General features: G+C 57.1%; 1 protein-coding gene across 5 annotated transcripts in view; it reads left to right on the top strand.

Annotated features, from left to right (window-relative positions):
- The window catches only part of CD6 (CD6 molecule), a 41238-nt gene extending 27159 nt beyond the window's left edge, over positions 1 to 14079 (top strand). The window contains exons 2-13 of one of the 5 annotated variants that reach the window (XM_046643063.1): positions 1576 to 1644; positions 2629 to 2979; positions 3775 to 4086; positions 4830 to 5135; positions 6296 to 6361; positions 8126 to 8266; positions 8587 to 8685; positions 9764 to 9886; positions 11543 to 11614; positions 11815 to 12069; positions 12360 to 12461; positions 12995 to 14079. In XM_046643063.1, coding sequence (XP_046499019.1) covers positions 1576 to 1644; positions 2629 to 2979; positions 3775 to 4086; positions 4830 to 5135; positions 6296 to 6361; positions 8126 to 8266; positions 8587 to 8685; positions 9764 to 9886; positions 11543 to 11614; positions 11815 to 12069; positions 12360 to 12461; positions 12995 to 13056 — 1958 coding nt within the window. In that variant the 3' untranslated portion in view covers positions 13057 to 14079. Of the gene's footprint in view, positions 1 to 1575; positions 1645 to 2628; positions 2980 to 3774; positions 4087 to 4829; positions 5136 to 6295; positions 6362 to 8125; positions 8267 to 8586; positions 8686 to 9763; positions 9887 to 11542; positions 11615 to 11814; positions 12070 to 12356; positions 12462 to 12994 lie in introns of all 5 variants that reach the window. The other 4 variants (XM_046643062.1, XM_046643066.1, XM_046643065.1 and 1 more) reach the window with 4 other exon arrangements.
- Positions 14080 to 16817: the final 2738 nt, after the last annotated feature.

Here is a 16817-nt window from a genome sequence, read left to right as displayed (position 1 = left end):
GACTAGGCTGAGAATGTGCAGCAGCCATGCCCGAGTCTGCAGCCCCTGGATCTGTCGGGCCAGGCCGGGCCAGGCTGCGGCAACGAGTCCATCCCCAAATCTGCATGGCTTAACAATGAAGATTCACTTCTTACGTAAGATTAGAGTTAGGTCAACATCCCTCTCCATCGTGTAGTTGCCTCTGGTACCCAGGGCCTCTGATGCGGCTACAGCAGAGAAGAAAGAGATGGAGGAGCCTCATGCCTCTTCCCTACCTTGTGGGCACTCACCCTTCTGCCTAGATGTCAAGGGCCCCAGTCTAAGCACAGGAGAGACCCAGAAACGTAGAGGAGCTCCTTTGGGAGTCCCTGCACAGCCTCCCTTTGTGCTTCTGCAAACCAGAATGTCCTCGCCCATGAGAGGAGCGATGACCTTCAGATGAGGGACGTGTCCTGCCCATAGGATCTCACTGAGAGGAAGCAGAGAGAATAAACCCCACAGCTTCACTCTCCTCCCTCCCTCCTGTCTCTGCTGGGGCTCCCCATTGGCTGAGCCGAACAGAAGCCAAAGGGCCCAGGAAGATGCTGATTTAGTCCAAACAGGTAGGCCTCCCAAGGCTAAGTGGACAGAAGCTCTGGAGGGACAAATGGACACTATCTGGTATAGGCAATCGATTTTTTTTTAATGCTTTTTGGTAAGGAAGATTGGCCCTGAGCTAATATCTGTTGCCGATCTTCCTCTTTTATTTTTTTCTCCCCAAAGCCCCAGTACATAATTGGATATCCTAGTTGTAAGTGATTCTAGTTCTTCTACGTGGGCATGGCTTGATGAGCAGTGTGTGGGTCCACGTCTGGGATCTGAACCAGTGAACCTCAGGCCGCCAAAGCAGAGCACGTGAACTTAACCCCTCGGCCACGAGGCCGACCCCACATTCCATTTCTATTCTTTGAGTCTCCCTTTCCTAATTCGTAAAAAAAAGGATGCTAATACCGACCTCACTATGTGGTTGGAAGTCAACGGAATAATACATGCAACGACCTGGCATATAATCGTCCTTAGGCAAATGTTATTTTCTCGGTGTCTAAAAGCATTTTTTAGTCCAATGGCTCCCAGCCCAGGATGCGCCAAGTACCCTAAAGTCTGGTATGAATTTCTCAAACAAATGTTCTTAACAAAACTGTTTTTTCCCATTTTTGAGCTTCTTCTGTATGTCAGGTATTTTGCAGGTATTGTCTCTGTTCTCCCCACCATACTTTCCTAAGTGTTATTGCCATCAGTGCTCTGGTGCAGAGAGGTTAGGAATCCATCCACAATCACTCAGCCAGTAAGTTGGCCTGGTCCCAAAGCCCACAGTCATTCTTCCGGCTCTACTCTGATTTCTGAGGATGGGTGTACAATTAATAGATGAAGTGGGGGATTCTGCAACTCCAAAGCTTGAGAATTTCCCTATGCACCCAAGGTCCAGCACGGTGTCTTTCCAAAAGCCCCGTATAGCCACAGCAGGCTCCAGACAGTGCCCCCTGCCCTTCAAGGGACCTCTGTGCCCTCCATGCCTCAGCTCACTCACCCACCTCGGCTGTTGCTGGTCAATTGCAGGTGACCCGTCTCCAACTCCATCTGGCCTGCCCAACACCAGCAGTGCACAGAGCCAGACCTTGGAGCCAGGTGAGCAAATAATCTTTCTGGGGTCTGTGGTCAGCTTTCTGAGACCAAGCAGGTGGTGGCCCGCAGTGATCGGAAAGGGAAACGGACTTTTAGGGTACCAGGGAGGCTCCCTAACTTCAGACAACACTTCTCCTTGCTGACCCAATGCCTGAACCCCCACCACTAGACTCACTTTGAGATCTTAGAACCTCTGTCTTTGAGAGGCCACTGATAAAAAGTCACATACACGTGGACCAGATATTTAGTGAGCCTTTTATGGAGATTTGTTGAGAACAAGCCAAGGAACTCTTGGTGGAGGTGGCAGGGTTCCACCAGGTGGGTCCTTAATGAACTCAACTGATAGGTATTAAGGACCTGCTCTGTGCAAAGACGTGGGCCAGCACCGGGGATGCAATCCTGGGCAAAAATAGGCAAGGTTCCCCAAGGAGGGGCTCTGGGGAAGGGGGAACCACCAGCCGCTGAGTCAGCCCATCTTCCACCCCAGCACCACAGTGGTCCTCCAAGGTTCCAGGTCACTGTGGCAGACGCCATGTTGGTATCCTCAGGGGCCTGGGAGGGAAGCGTGGCACCCACAGTACCAAGGAGGGCCTCTGAACCCAGAACTCAGTCCTTCTATCACGCAAGGGTGCCCTGGAGACAAGGGCAAGAGAGGAGGGTGTGTGGGGACTAGACAGGTGGTTCTCTGTCCCCCGAGAACTAACCCATCCTAATCTCTAGTCACCCTCAGCCCCACCTTCTCCTAACGCTAAGGAGAACCAGAGAGTCAGGCCTCATAGGGGGCTCGGAGATGCAGTAGCCCAGCCCCATCTTTCAGACTGGAAGTCTGAGGCCCAGAGCCCGGTAGGGCGGTAGGGTTTGGTCCCAGGTCACGCAGCACGTCGATGGTGGAGCCCCTGGCAGCTACCCGCCCCCACCCCCATCCTCATCCCTGGGGCGTTCAGAGGCCGCATCCACCGAGGGCTCAGCTCAGTCTCGCGCTTCCAGGGGCGCTGCTCCGGGTCCGCCTGGCGAACGGGAGCAGCCGCTGCAGCGGGACGGTGGAGGTGCGGCTCGGGGCGGCCTGGGAGCCCGCGTGCGGGGCGCCCTGGGACCGGCGCGCCGCCGAGGCCGTGTGCCGCGCGCTGGGCTGCGGCCGCCCGGGCGCGACCGTGCAGCCCGCAACGCTCCCCCCGGAGCTGCCGCCAGGTCCCGCCGCGGGCAACGCCAGCGGGGCCCCGAACGCCACGCAGGCCCCGGCGCCCGCCGTCCTGTGCAACGGCACCGAGTGGAGGCTCTGCGAGGTGGTGGAGGGAGCGTGCAGCAGCGACGCGAGACCGGCCCAGGTCACCTGCTCAGGTACGAGGGGACCGCCAGGCGCCCGCCCTGCCTGCCACCACCTCCCTCCGCCCCGCCCCCATCTCGGTCTTTCAGCCACTGCCTCTCCCTTCTGTCCCCAGCCCTGGACACTGGACCCAAACTTCACCTTCCGGACTTCCCCTCCGCCCCACCCCCAACACAAACACAGCTGGTTCCCACACTCCGGGACCGCAGTATCTTATCATTTCCAGAGCTGAGCATTTTCTCAGACCTGGCCTCCAGATCCTTATCCCTAGTTGATCTTCAGTTCGCCCACTTGGTCCCCAGCCCGACCCCTTACCCGGGTCTCTAGCCCTTACTTTATTGGTCTCGCCCCGCTCTAGCTTTGCACCTCTATGTCTGCCCCTACTCTCCATGTACGTAACAGGCTGGGTTCCCAGGGTCCCTTGGCGTTGCAACCCAGCCCCAAGGCCTACTCTTTAAGCCCCGCCCACAAGGTGTCTAGCTCCACCCACTAGTCTGCAGCCTCTCCTACCTAGTCTGCAGCCCCAGAGGATGCCCCAGTCCCATCCTCCAAGTCACTAGCCCCTCCCACCGGCTCCACAGCCCCGCCCATAAGGCATCCAGCCCTGCTTCCGGGTCTAGCTCTGAACAGTCCACCTCCTCTGTCCAGCAGGTGCCCAGCCCGAACAGGGTTCCCCAGTCCTGCCCATTGGGTTACCAGCCCCTCCCACTGGGTTCACAGCCCTGCCCACGACTACCCTGCCCAGACCTGACCACCCTCTCCCCCCTCCCTTCCTCTTACCCACAAACCCCTTCCTCTCTCACCCCCAGAGAACCCTGAGCTGCGGTTAGTGGACGGTGGCAGCCCGTGTGCAGGCCGCGTGGAGATGCTGGAGGATGGCCAATGGGGTTCGGTGTGCGATGACACGTGGGACCTGGAGGATGCCCACGTGGTGTGCCGGCAACTAAGTTGCGGCTGGGCTATCCAGGCCCTGCCTGGCCTGCACTTCGCCCCTGGCCAAGGACCCATCCACCGGGACCAGGTGAACTGCTCCGGGGCCGAGAGTTACCTGCAGGACTGCCCGGGGCAGCCAGGACACGGCTACTGTGGCCACAAGGAGGATGCTGGCGTGGTGTGCTCAGGTCAGTGGGCTACCCTGCTGGAGCCCATCCTCCAGCAACGTTCACTGTAGGCCTGCTGGGCACTAGGCCTGGAGGCAGTGCTGGAGTGATGGTCCCTGCCCATGCAAGGGCGTCGTCCAGGAGGGAAGACGAGACCCAGACAGACAAGATCCAGGCAGAGAGCAATCAATGCCCTAAGACAGGAAGCTGGGTGGAGTAGAGAGGCAGCAGGCAATCCCCAGCCGGAGGGATAAGCTGCCCACCCTCCGGAGTAGGTGACATTGGAGATGAGGCTCTTCCTCAGTAGGGGTTGGTCACCTGGTTCAGAGCAGTAAGGGGAGATGGAGGCAAGAGGCCCCTGAGGAGGCTGCTCAAAGGCCAGGGAAGCCAGGAAGCTCCAGTCCAGCCAGTTCTTCTCTTTCATGTGCACGGGAATCGGGGCAGGGGGGAGACTTGTTAAATATAATTCTGATTCAGTGCCTCTGGGACAGGGCTCAAGCTTCTGAATTTCTGACAAGTTCCCGGGTGACACTGATTTTGCTGGTCCGCGGACCACACTTTGAGTAGCAAGGATGTAGAGTACGGCAGCAGAGTCGGCCAGAGCAGACGGGGCAGATGAGAGGGGGATGCAGATGCGAGAGGGAGAGTACACAAGAGCTGGAGACCTATTGGCTGTGGGGCGTTTGCCTTTGTGGGTCTGGGCCGGTGGGGATCTGGGCCCAAAGGATCCTGACCTGACTCTGCACCGCCCCCCTCCCCCGCAGAGCACCAGTCCTGGCGCCTGACCGGGGGCACTGACTCCTGCGAGGGGCAGGTGGAGGTCCACTTCCGCGGGGTCTGGAACACAGTGTGTGACAGTGAGTGGTACTCAGAGGAGGCCACAGTGCTCTGCCGGGCCTTGGGCTGTGGGACCGCGGCGGCCAGAGTGCCCAAGGGGCTGCCTCACTCGCTGTCGGGCAGGATGTACTACTCGTGCGAGGGCACGGAGCCCACCCTCTCCGACTGTTTCTGGCGGTTCAACAACTCCAACCTCTGCAGGCAGTCGCAGGCAGCCAGGGTCCTCTGCTCAGGTATCCCCGTGCCGCGCCCCATCCCCTGCAATTTGGACCAGGAATTCCACCTGAATCCATAGCCTAAGAACTTGCAGCCCAAGGACCACAGCTTGGACTAGATAGGGAATGGCAAATACTGGCATTTGAGAGCCCATTGCCCCTACTATGCTAATAAGTCAGGACATCCTTCTCCACAGATCCCCGACTCAGCCCCAGAGGCACGAATCGAATATTTATTAAGGCATTATTATATGCTAAGCAGTAGGTCTCTGTTAACTGGAAGGGGCTCAGGAGATGAAACCAACTTGCCATCCCAGGGCCAATCATCATAGCAAAAATAATGTTGAGACACTAATAATACCAGCGACGGGGTCTGGAGCCCTGATAGTGTGCCAGGCCTTGTCAAGCCCTCGGTGTGTCATTTCAGCGAAGCCTCACATCCATTCTGTGAACTGGGTTCTACCGTATTTCACCAAATCTAAGATGGCATTGCTGTATCCACCATTATTCCCATATCAAGGACAAAAGTGTTGCCAAAATTAACTCTTGACGTGTCATCCATTATAGTGATGGATGCCATTGCCCCGATTTCAGCGGTGCTCAAATGGGAGAAAGCCAGCGCGTTAGAATTAACGTGGTGCTGGCATCCCTGTGGGGTTCAGACACGTGGCTGTGAATTCCGGCTCTGCCGTTTGCCGGCAGCGGGCTTCAGTCTGGACAATATGCGGATGCTGATTCTAGCCACTTCACGGGGTGGCTGGGAAATCAGATACTTTCCACCGAGGGACTTTGTAAGCTCCATCCCCTACCTGTCAAATGGTTATGATTAATGGTGATAATATCGGCTTCCCACCCCCTGAGGCTGCTGTGAAGAGTAAACCCAAGACTGAATGGAAAAGGGATTCACGGTCTGCGGCAGATTGTACAGAAGGAAGGGACAATGCTTTTACCAGCCCCTTATTCCAACCAAAGTACCCTTCCCAGCATTTAATCCATGAACTCCTCCTTATTTTGGGGGTGGGAGGGCAGATTGCCTTAGCCGTGGGCCCCCATGGGAACACCCTCCTCCCCCCGGTTCCAGGTCACTTGTCTGTCTTGTTCAGTTTCTGGCACGAGGCCAGGCACACAGTAGGTGCTCGGTCATACGTGCCAAGTGAGTGAGCACTGCTTTCTGACAGGTTCCCGGAGTTTGCTCAATCTGTCCTCTTCTGAGGCCCCTACGAGTGTTCAGCCGCTCACTGTAGGTGAGTGTCACTGGGGGTGCGGTTTCTCAGAGGGGCAGGTGCGTGCGTGCCTGTGAGCATGCGTATGTCCGTGTCTGTGCGTGTACGTGCGTGTGTGCCTGTGTGCCTGAAAGGGACCTGTTGGTATGTCCCCCATCTCCCTCCTCCAGCCGACTCTCTTACTTCCCCCGCCCTCTCTGGGCACTTTGCGTGCCTCCCGCCTCCCCTCTTGCCATGTCATCTCCACAGCTCCCTGAATCCTGACACTTTGTGGACAGGAGTCCGCTCCTCACTCTCCTGTGGTCTCCTGTAGGGCAGGAGGATAGAGCTGGCAAGAGCTAGAGCTGGTCGGACTCCAGCCAGGTGGTGGGGATGCCGAGGGTAACAGCCCGTGGGTTTATAATGTTCAGACACTGGCTCAGAGCTTCCCAGTCATTATTTCCCACCCCGTAATCCTCCCGTAGCCCCATGGGGGAGGTCTCGTTACAACCTTCACATAGGGGAAGGAGTTCTGGCTAAAGGGTGAAGTGGTGGCCCGCGGGGGTTGGCCAGAATTCGCACCCAAGGCTTGGAACTCCAGATCCGTGCTCGGTCTTTCGGCCGGCTGGGTGTAGGTCGGCCAGCTTCAGTGCAGACTCCTGGGGCTCCGGTCCCAGCTGTGCCCCTCCCCGGCTGTGTAATGTTGGGCTATTCTTAACCCCTCTGAGCCTCAATCCCTTGACTATAAAAGATAAAAACTCTCTCCTGGCGTTGCTGTGTGTCTCCAGTGAATTAATTTTTATAAAATATTTTGTAAGAATAACTGGTGCCCAGGGGCCGGCCCGGTGGCGCAGCAGTTAAGCGCACATGTTCCGCTTCTGCGGCCTGGGGTTCACCAGTTCGGATCCCAGGTGCAGACATGGCACCACTTGGCAAGCCATGCTGTGGTAGGCATCCCACATATAAAGTAGAGGAAGATGGGTACGGATGTTAGCTCAGGGCCAGTCTTCTTCAGCAAAAAGAGGAGGATCAGCAGCAGTTAGCTCAGGGCTAATCTTCCTCAAAAAAAAAAAAAAAGAATAACTGATGCCCAGACAGTGCTTACTGTGTACTGGATCATTTAGTCCAGACGTAGAGCCTTTTAGCAGCCCCGGGACACCCACAGGGGCCGGCCCAGATTCATGGGTCCCCCCTTAGCCCCAAGAGCCCAGCCTCCCCATTGCACGGCTTCCTTCTGCTAAAGCCAGTTCCCACTCTGCCCCCCATCTCCCAGGGGGAGCAGACACTGCCCCCAGCCAGGGGGTCAGTTCGACCTCATCCCCCAGCGCCTGGTGGTAGTGAAGCTACCCTTCATCCAGCCCTGTGGTCTGCACACCCAGGCCTTATGCCCTGATCGGGAGGTGTTTTATGTGTCTCTAAGGTTGAGGGCTCCAAGCTCTTGCCCCACCATATTGGATTGAGTTGACTCCATCTCCGCACTAGACAGAGACCCTCAAGATGTGTGATGCTGTTGTTGTGTTTGTTTCCCCAGGGCCTAGTGTCTGGCATACAGTGGGCACTCAATAATTGTTGAGCAGAGAGAGATCCCTGTGGGCTGGTGGCCCGGAGAAAGTTTCATTCAGTCAATTAATCATTCAATATGCATTTCTTAAACATCTACTGTATACCAGGCAAAGGAAGGGACGGGGAGGAAAGGTCCAAAAGGGAAGTGAGTCAGCTGCAGAGAGGATGGAGAGGAGAGAAGAAGGGCAAGGAGAAGTCTGTGTCCATTCCTCGTTCTCCCTGATTTGGGGTTCTTGCTTCCAGAATCTTCTGTGATGGTGAACACAGAGGACTGGGAATCTCGGGAGCTAATGCTCCTCATCCTCTGCATCGTTCTGGGAGTTCTCCTCCTTGGCTCATTCATCACCATAGCCTTCATCTTCTTGAAAGTTAAAGGAAAATATGGTAGGTGCAGAGTTCTGGGAGCCACGGGGAAGGCCCAGGGATGGGAAAAAGCAGGCCCTGAGGTGTGGCCCTCCCAGGGGGACCCGAGCAAGCATGGCAGTAATCCAGCTGTGGCCAGCCAGCCCTGGCTCTGGGGAGTACCTCCCGATGGGAAGGATTTTCCCAGCATGCCCAGCAGAAGTGGTCCATGGGAGGACCAGTCTATTGTGTGTATGTTTGGGAAGGGGGTTGAGGAGGGAGATGTCTCAATGGGAAAAGTACCAGGTAGACCGGGAGAGGGCAAAAAATGCCTTGTAGAATCTCTGCGTCTCCTCCCTCAGCCCTCCCCGTTATGGCGAACCATGAGCATCTACCCACCACCACCCCAGCCGGGATCAATAGTTATCAAGATGTCCCCATCACCATCTCCACCAAAGAAGGTAGGACATCACCCATCCCGGGGGTGGGGAGGGCTGGGGAGGACACTCAGGTGATATTTTCTCGAGGTGATGGGGCTTGTTTAAGTCAATGGACGGCCCCCGCTGGAGATGAGATTGGCCACTCCACAACCACTCATGGCTGTGGGACCTTGAGCATGTCAGGTCTCAGTCTGGGCCTTGATGACCGTCCAGTGCATCATTCTAGGCCTCTAGGCCTTCGAGTTCTGGACCCATACAGGCCCAGGGCATTGTGGATCTTGGCTGTCACTGGGAAGCCCCACTCTGCTAATTGGCCAGTAGGTTTGTGGCACCATCTGCTCTTTCAACGACGTGCTCCTCGGACCCCCTGCCGAGCCCCTTCAAGACTTTCCTGGAACATAATTTTATTTCATATTTTCTGAAAGAAAAAAATTGGATCAGTCCATCATCTTTTATGACATACGGATTTACACCTCTTGAAAGTCTTGTAAAGGAGTTCAGGTTTAATCATGGTGCACGATGAATATATTAAATCACCTTTATTTGAAAGCGTTCAATGACACAAAAACCAATACAGAGCAGCCAAATATTACAAATATTCTCTGCGCACCGTATCCATCTAGCTGAGAAGAGAATATGAATGCAGAACCTGGTGCAAGTTAGGCACAGAGCATTCACTCACTGAGTTGATGGCCTAGAGGTTCAGAGCCACGTGGCCTGCTCCTCTGGGCAAGGTGAAAAACCTCTTTGTGCCTCAGTTTCCTCAGCTGTAAAGTGGGTATAACAACGTACCTCTTCACAGAGCTGTTAGGAAAATTAAATGAGATAATATTTATAAACGTTAGACTAGTGCCTGGCATGTAGTTTAACACACACTGTGTGAGTGTATGTTAAATAAATAAATGTTATTTAATTCCCCATGTTGGAGATAGGTCGGGGGAGCTTGGAAAACCCAGGCCAGATGGCCTTGTACGGGATGGGCTGCCTGGCGCTCTTCCTGCCACTGTCTGCGGTCCCCGCCATCCATGCACTCTGCCGTCTCTCTCTGCGCCTCTCTGCCCACCTCTTTGCCATGTGCCCCACTCTGTTCTCTCCCCAGTTCCCAATCTGCCCGTCCAGGTCCAGAACCCGCCCCCCGAGGACTCGGACTCCAGCTTGGACTCAGACTATGAACCCTATGACTTCAGCGCCCAGCCTCCCGTGGCCCTGACTACCTTCTACAGTGAGTGCCTGGGCCCGGGCTCCCAAGGGCCCCCCCTGCCCGGACCTGGGAGAGGAGGTGGAAGTCCCCTCGTTATTACCCGCTAGATTGACTGTAAATGGTCCTCACTGAAGTTTTCAACGTGCTTTGCCACCCTGGAGACATCTCGATGTCTCGAGGCAATTCCACACCGACCTTCTCTCCCATGTTCATCTCTGGCCGCTTAGTGTTTTAAGACCAGTTCTCGACATCCACCTAAAGATGGCTGGGTCTGTGTAAGACACAAGGGAGTCCAGGCGGGAGACACAGATGGCTTCCTGCATACTCACGCCCCTTCTGTGTCCCCTGCTGCCCCATCAACCTCACCATCCCCCCCGCCCCTCTACTGTGAGCCCTGCTTGCTCCTCTTAGCCCGCTTTTCCAGCTCTTCTCTGCCCGCTGGGGATGGGAGGAGGAAAGACAGTGCTTAAGGCAGGGCCCATGCAATGCCGGGGGGGGGGGGGGGGGGGGGGGGGGGGTGGGTGAGAGTGCAAAATCCCACACCTATCGTGGAATCCCCTGGAGCTTCTCCAAAATTCCTGAGTCCCACGTGGGACCCACCATATAAGTTAGAATTTGGCTGCGTGTGACAGAGACCCCCAAATGACAGTGTCCTGAGAAGCCGAAGGGGGCCTAGGCTCCTTCTTCCTTGCTGCTCTGCAGTGCCTGAGATGCTGCCCTCATCGAACGGCTCACTCCCACGTGCACATCCTAGTTGGCGGGAAGGGAAGGGAAGGAAAGGAAAGGGGCATGTGCTTTACTCTCCAAGGCAGGATGCGGGAGGTGCTCACCCGGCTCCCACTCCCATTCTGCCAACCAGAACTTATGCCCACCAGCTGCCCGAGAACCAGGGAGATAAAGCCTCTGTCCTGGGTAGCCGTGTGTTCCGATAAAGGCCGGAGGGTCTTCTACGACGGGAGGGGAGAGTGCATGTCAGGGCCAGCTAGCCATCTCTGCCCCGCCTGCTGAATCAGGGCCTCTGGGTGGGACACTGATGACTCCACTTCTTCTGGTCCACGGACCAGCATGTGGGAGCCACCGGGATGAGGGGTCCTTAGAACCTGGGATTCTGAGCCTAGGCGTGGAAGATGCAGGACAGAGAGTCCAACATCCTACGACATTGAGACTCAGAGTCAGTGGCACCAGGGTCGACAGCCCTGCCTCCAAGATTTCAGACACTCAAGCCCCTAAGACCCTATGAATCGACATCTCTCTGATTCTGAAATGAGGGTCCCACACAGCCTGGGACGCAGATTCAGACCCTCTGGCTTCGGCTCTGGGAAGGCTGCTCGAAGGGGCAGTGTCAGCCCTTTTTCTGCCCAGGAGAGAAGCCAGGATGCTCCATATTTCCTTAAGAAGCAGGAGGGGCAGCTGGGGGCCGTGGGGGCAGGACACTAGGCTCTCTGGCCAGAAGCAGCCTGTCCCCATGCTGGTTTCAGATTGCAGTTCAGGGCCTGCATGGACCAGGATGGGGGCCTGGGATCTGATGGGACAGTCTAAGCCCGCAGTCTCCCTGGGGCTGTCCTCCTGCCCTGTTCAGCCTCACCTCAGGGGCACCCTCCCGAGCCCCGAGGCATGCCAGCCCCTCCTCCAGGCTCCCAGGACAAGGAGGTTGACCTTTCACCCCTCCCCATCTAGACTCCCAGCGGCACCGGCCCACAGATGAGGAGATCCAGCAGAGCAGGTTCCAGATGCCCCCCTTGGAGGAAGGTGAGCCGGGCTGGGGGTGAGGGGGGTGCCAGCCCTGCCTCCAGACTTCACCGCCCAGCTCACCTTGAAAAGCACCGACAGCAACCTCCCTCCTGGCTTTGACAGTTCCTGTTGGCAGTAAATTCTTTCTCGAGTCTAACTGAAAGCCCTCTTGCTTCATTGCTTCCTCCGACCTCACTGTTCTCCCTTTCTTGGCCCAGGACTTGAAGAGATGCATGCCTCCCAGGTCCCCCCTGCCAACCCTGGACACTGCATCGCTGACGCCCCCTCCCTGGGCCCTCAGCACCACCCGAGGACCAAGAGCGGGTCCAGCACATCCTCCGGGGAGGGCTACTGCAATAACCCCAGCGGCAGGCTGCCTCTGTGGAACCCTCAGGCATTTTCTGCAGAGAAGACACCCTTCCTGGAGCCGCCCCCCAACTTGGAGCTGGCAGGCTCCCAGACTACTTTTTCGGGTGAGTTGGGCCCAGGAGGATTCTATGTGTCCCCAAAGTTCCCATCCTGTGGCCGGTCTGGCTGGAGGAAGCATAAAGCTGGGAGCCCTGAACCGGGCTGAGTTCAGGATTCTAGTCTCAGCCATTTGCTGTGTGACCTTTAATGAGTCTCCTCCCCTCTCTGGGCCTTCATTTCCTCATTGGTCAAGCTAGGGACTTAACTCTGCTGGGTCGTGAGGGCCTCCCAGCTCTAGCGGTGGGTGAACCGGCTGTCTCCTGGCAGAGGGTGATCAGCTCTGGGGTTTCAGCAGGGCGCTCAGCGGATGACAGCTCCAGCACCTCCTCCGGGGAGTGGTACCAGAACTTCCAGCCGCCGCCCCAGCCCCCTCCCGAGGAGCAGTTGGAGTATCCAGGTGCCCGTGGCTGGGGATGGGGTCTGGGGGTTGGGGGACAGAGAGGGACTGGGAAGTGGATGCGTGGGGGAGCTCTGGATCCACTGGATCCGTCACCAAGGGGAAAAGAAGATAAAGAGATTTTGTATTTTAGCAAATAAGAATATGAGGAGGCAGGGAAAATGGATGTGGATGGGATGGAGAGGGATTCAAAGAGGATGCTTAGAGAGGAAGTGAGCTCCCCATTAGTGGAGGCATTCAAGCAGAGCAGCCAGATGGCCCCTTGGGGGAGATTGTGGTAGCAGAGGAGCCCCCAGCCCTCGCTTGTCCATCGCGTTCCATGGCAGCAGCGTGGGGATGGCAGCCCTGAATTAGACAGGGGGCTCTGCCCTCTGGGCTGGCATCCTAGCCAGGGAGATGGTAGTGAGCCAGGTGATAAGATGGTTTCACACAGCATCACGGGGTGGGGGGCCCCAGACCCACTCAGTCGGTCCCCTGGGGCAGCAGGGGCGATGACTGGGCCTGTCACTGACCTGAGCCTCCCGGCCGCACAGCTCCCCCCAGTCCCCAGTCTGAATCCACCAGCGAAGACTACGATGACATCGGAGCAGCCTAGACGGGGCCCAGCGAGGCAGCGGGGAGCTCCTTCCCACTGGACTGCACCTCTCCCACTCCCTTCTCCCACCCCATCCTCCCAGACGCCCCCCAGGGGCTGAGAGGCCTCCCCCGGAGAGAGGAAGCTCCACACGCTGTATGACCTCAGCCTCCATCCGTCAGACAGAACCTCCTGGCCCAGCCTCTGACCCCTGCCCCGCACAGCAGCCCCGAGGTGGAGGGGGCTGCCTCGGAGAAGGAGTGAGCTCCCTGTCTCAGGGATGAACAAGCCGAGTCTGGGCCACTTCTCAGCAGGCTGCAAGGAGGAATCAGACTGGATGACCCCCGCGGCCCTTCTGACCCTCCCTCGGGCGTCTGGTGCTTTGATTCCCTGAGACTCAGAGAGCTCAGGGCCCAGAGGTACCACGAGGGGCAGAAATGCCCTGTGCTGCCAGTGCTGCCCGGGAGGCCCCGCCTGCAGAGGCTGATGCTGCTTTCGCTCTGACGGGGATGCTGGGGCTGAGAGTGGCCCACCAGCCGACCCCGGCTCTGCTCAGGTTGGTAACCACAGCTGGGCAGGGAGTCCAGCCTCCCCAGGCACAGCCAGCCGACAGTGGGAGGGATGCTGCCCCTCCCCACCACCAAGGGCCTGGGGCCCGAGGCCAGCCTCACCTCTAGAGACCCTCGGAGCCCACCAGGGGCACAGCCCTGTTCTGCAGAGACTGCCCCTGGACTGCAGATCCTTATTCTGAGCTTCCTACGGTTTGCAAAGATTGTCCCATCCAGGCCCCTCACAGACCCAGAATGGGGTCCAGTCCCTGTCGTGGCAGAAGCACAGCGATGTCTGCAGGAGGGGCCCAGAGTCTCCACTAGGCTCCGAGGCCCCATCCGTCTGCTTGGGTCCGTGGGAGCCTCCCAGCCAAACGCGTGAAGATGCCATGTTGCACCTGGAGGCGGAAACCTGTCCGGGCCGCCTCCAGAGAGAGGCCCAGGGCTCAGGGCCAGCTTCCGGTGTCCTGTTCTCAGCATCCGGGGATTAAACTAATTGCTGAATGAGACCAGGCGTGGAGTGATGAGTCCTTGAACCCGCAGAGCCCAGGCTGCGCGTGTGTGCATGTGCGTGAGTGTCTGTGTGTGTGTTGGGGGGGGTGTGCATCTATCCATCGAGGTGGAATGGTTTGGGGAAACTGGAAAACCTACCGTGGTCTGGCACTGGGAAAATGCTGGGGATGCAGAGACAAGAAGATGCAGGCCTGCCCTCCTGGAGGAGGTGGACGCCAAGACAGATGCAGTGAGCTGAGCGCACACGGGCCGGGGTTCTGCACTGACTGAGTCCGACCTGGGTCTCCAGAAGCTTCCGGGGCAGGGTGATTCCAGGCGATCTTACGCTCAGAGCTGCCCAGCAAAAGAATTGACCCCAGGCCCAGGAGGAGTAGGAGATGAGGCTAGCGGATGTGGACGGGACTCATCCACAGGCTGGCACGTTGTCCAGCCGCAGTGGCCAGTGCCCGGCCATGCCAGGTCTCCTGGCCTGGGAGTCAGGTTTCCTTTCAGCTGTGAGTCCTGCCCCACGGGGCTGAGCAGGGCCTGCTTTCTGTTCACCTGTCCCAGAAAAAGCTGGCACTCCCCAGGGGCAACCGTCACAGGATGTGGTTGCCGCTATGATGGGGCCCCCTCCTCGGGGCCCTCTGAACCCTCCCAGCCCATGGGGGATTCCTAGGGGAGGAGCCAGCGCTGAAGTAGGTGGGGACAGACTCCCAGGGCAGTTTGTGAAAGCCTTTTTAGTCAGACAGCCTAGATTTGAATCCCGGCTCTACCCCATCCTGGCTGTGCGGCCTCCCGCAAGCTGCTCAACGTCTCTGAGCCTTTGACGTAAAGTTTGTCTGTAAAGTGCACAAGGCAGTATAGGCATCACATAGGTGGTAGCAAGGGTTAGAGGCTTGGCCATAAATGTCCCGTCTCATTGGTAGATTGACCCATAGAGGTGAGAGATCTCCTTAAAAGGAGAAAGGAGAGGAACAGAGAAAACAGCAGTTCATGGGGTCTTGGGGCTGGAGGAGGCGTGGAGAACGTCTTGTCCGTCCCACTTTCATTTTACAGATGAGGGCGCTGAGGCCTGGAGGGGAAAGGACTGGTTCAAGGTCACTCAGAGAGTTAGCCGAGTCACAATCCGCCCCCCTCCTCCTGGGGCTCGGACAGGGAGATGGTGACATCCTCTGAGCTGTTCCTCCTTTCTCTCCAGAGCCACTTCCCGCATCCATGGCCCCTCCCCCAGGGGACTTTCTGAGGGCTGGTGTCCAGAACCACAAGCCCCTTGTCTGAGCAGAGAAGGCCTCCTGGGGAGGGCATGCCTGAGATGGGTCGTAAAGGATGAGTAGGAGTTGGCTATGGGAGTGGAGAGGGAAGGGCATTGCACATTGATGGAAAGGCATGAGCAAAGACAGTAAGAAACTGATGGCTCAAGAGGTAAAGGGGGGTCCAGCCTGAGAAGAGAAGAGGCTGAGGACAGTCGATGCCCACACCAACTCTGTTTCATAGGTGGGAAAACTGAGGCCCAGAGAGATTAAGGAAAACGCCCAAGTCACACAGCTAAAAATGGACAGCGCTGGGATTTCAATATGCACCGTCTAGCTTCAGAGTCTGAGTGTTCACCACAGTGCTTCCAAGGGAAACCCGTTCCTGTCCCTGTGCCCACTGGAGCCACACTGCTGGACACGGCCAGAGCCCCAGCTCAGCCCTGAGATCTGGAGACACCAGCCTGTCTGTCCACCCACAGCACAGGCACCTGCTGGGTGCTGGGTGCTCGGCTCAGGGATGGAGAAGAACTCATTGCCTGGGCACTGTGTGCAGCCAGGCTCGATGGTGCCCTGGGGCACAGAGAGGCATGAAACCCGGCCCTTCCCTTGGGCAGTTTAAAGTCTCTGGGGGAGACACAGAGACCAGTAACTGCAGTATATCACCATGGATGGGGAGCAGGCTGGCGGTGGTGACGACAATGGTGGGTGGCGTTCACTATGTGCCAGGCATATGTTATTTCATATAATCCGCATAAGAGCTCTCTAAGAAGGTATCATCCTCCCTAATTTATAAATAAGGAAACTGAGGCCCAGAGAGGTTAAGTGACTAGCCAGAGGTCACACAGCCTGGTACAAATTTTCTACCTAACTCCATAGCCCCAATGTGAAACTACCACACTGCCTGGTTGGGGTGCATCCTGGGTCTATTTAACCCACATGAACTGAAGTGAAGTTTCTCAGCAGCGAAAGAGAAAGAAAAAGAACGACTGAGCCCACCGTCCCCCTCAGTGAACAAAAGCTAGGGAGGGAGGAGAGGGGTGGCAGCCAGGACCCTCTGTTCCCTCAGGTCCCAAGAACTGTTCCCTGCGTGGGTGGGCATGTTGCCTCCCTGGAGGGGATCTTAATGATTAAAATTCACATTTTTCGTAGTGGTGGGCCTGAAACCCAGCCCATCGCTTCATCTGGGTCATCAAAGGCTGGAGGGAGAAACATCCAGGCTACAGGCAGCTCAGGACAGAGTCAAACACGGGCTTGCAGAGGGAGCTCGCCTTCTCTGTCTTTCCCTCCCTCCCTTCCTCTCTTTTTCTTTCTTTTAAATAGTAAATACATTCACTTGGTTCAAGACTGCAAACAACACGTGAACGCAGCTCATGAAAAGCTCGTTACCCCCCGCCCCCCGCCTGTCCCGTCCCTATTCTCTCCCCCAGGCGAACACCGCTGTTTCTCTGATGCAGACACGAGCAAACGTGAATACGTTTTGCTCCAC

The sequence above is a fragment of the Equus quagga genome, chromosome 17, assembly GCF_021613505.1.
Source record: "Equus quagga isolate Etosha38 chromosome 17, UCLA_HA_Equagga_1.0, whole genome shotgun sequence".
NCBI classification, from domain to species: Eukaryota; Metazoa; Chordata; class Mammalia; order Perissodactyla; family Equidae; genus Equus; species Equus quagga.
This window is presented reverse-complemented; position numbering and strand designations above follow the sequence as displayed.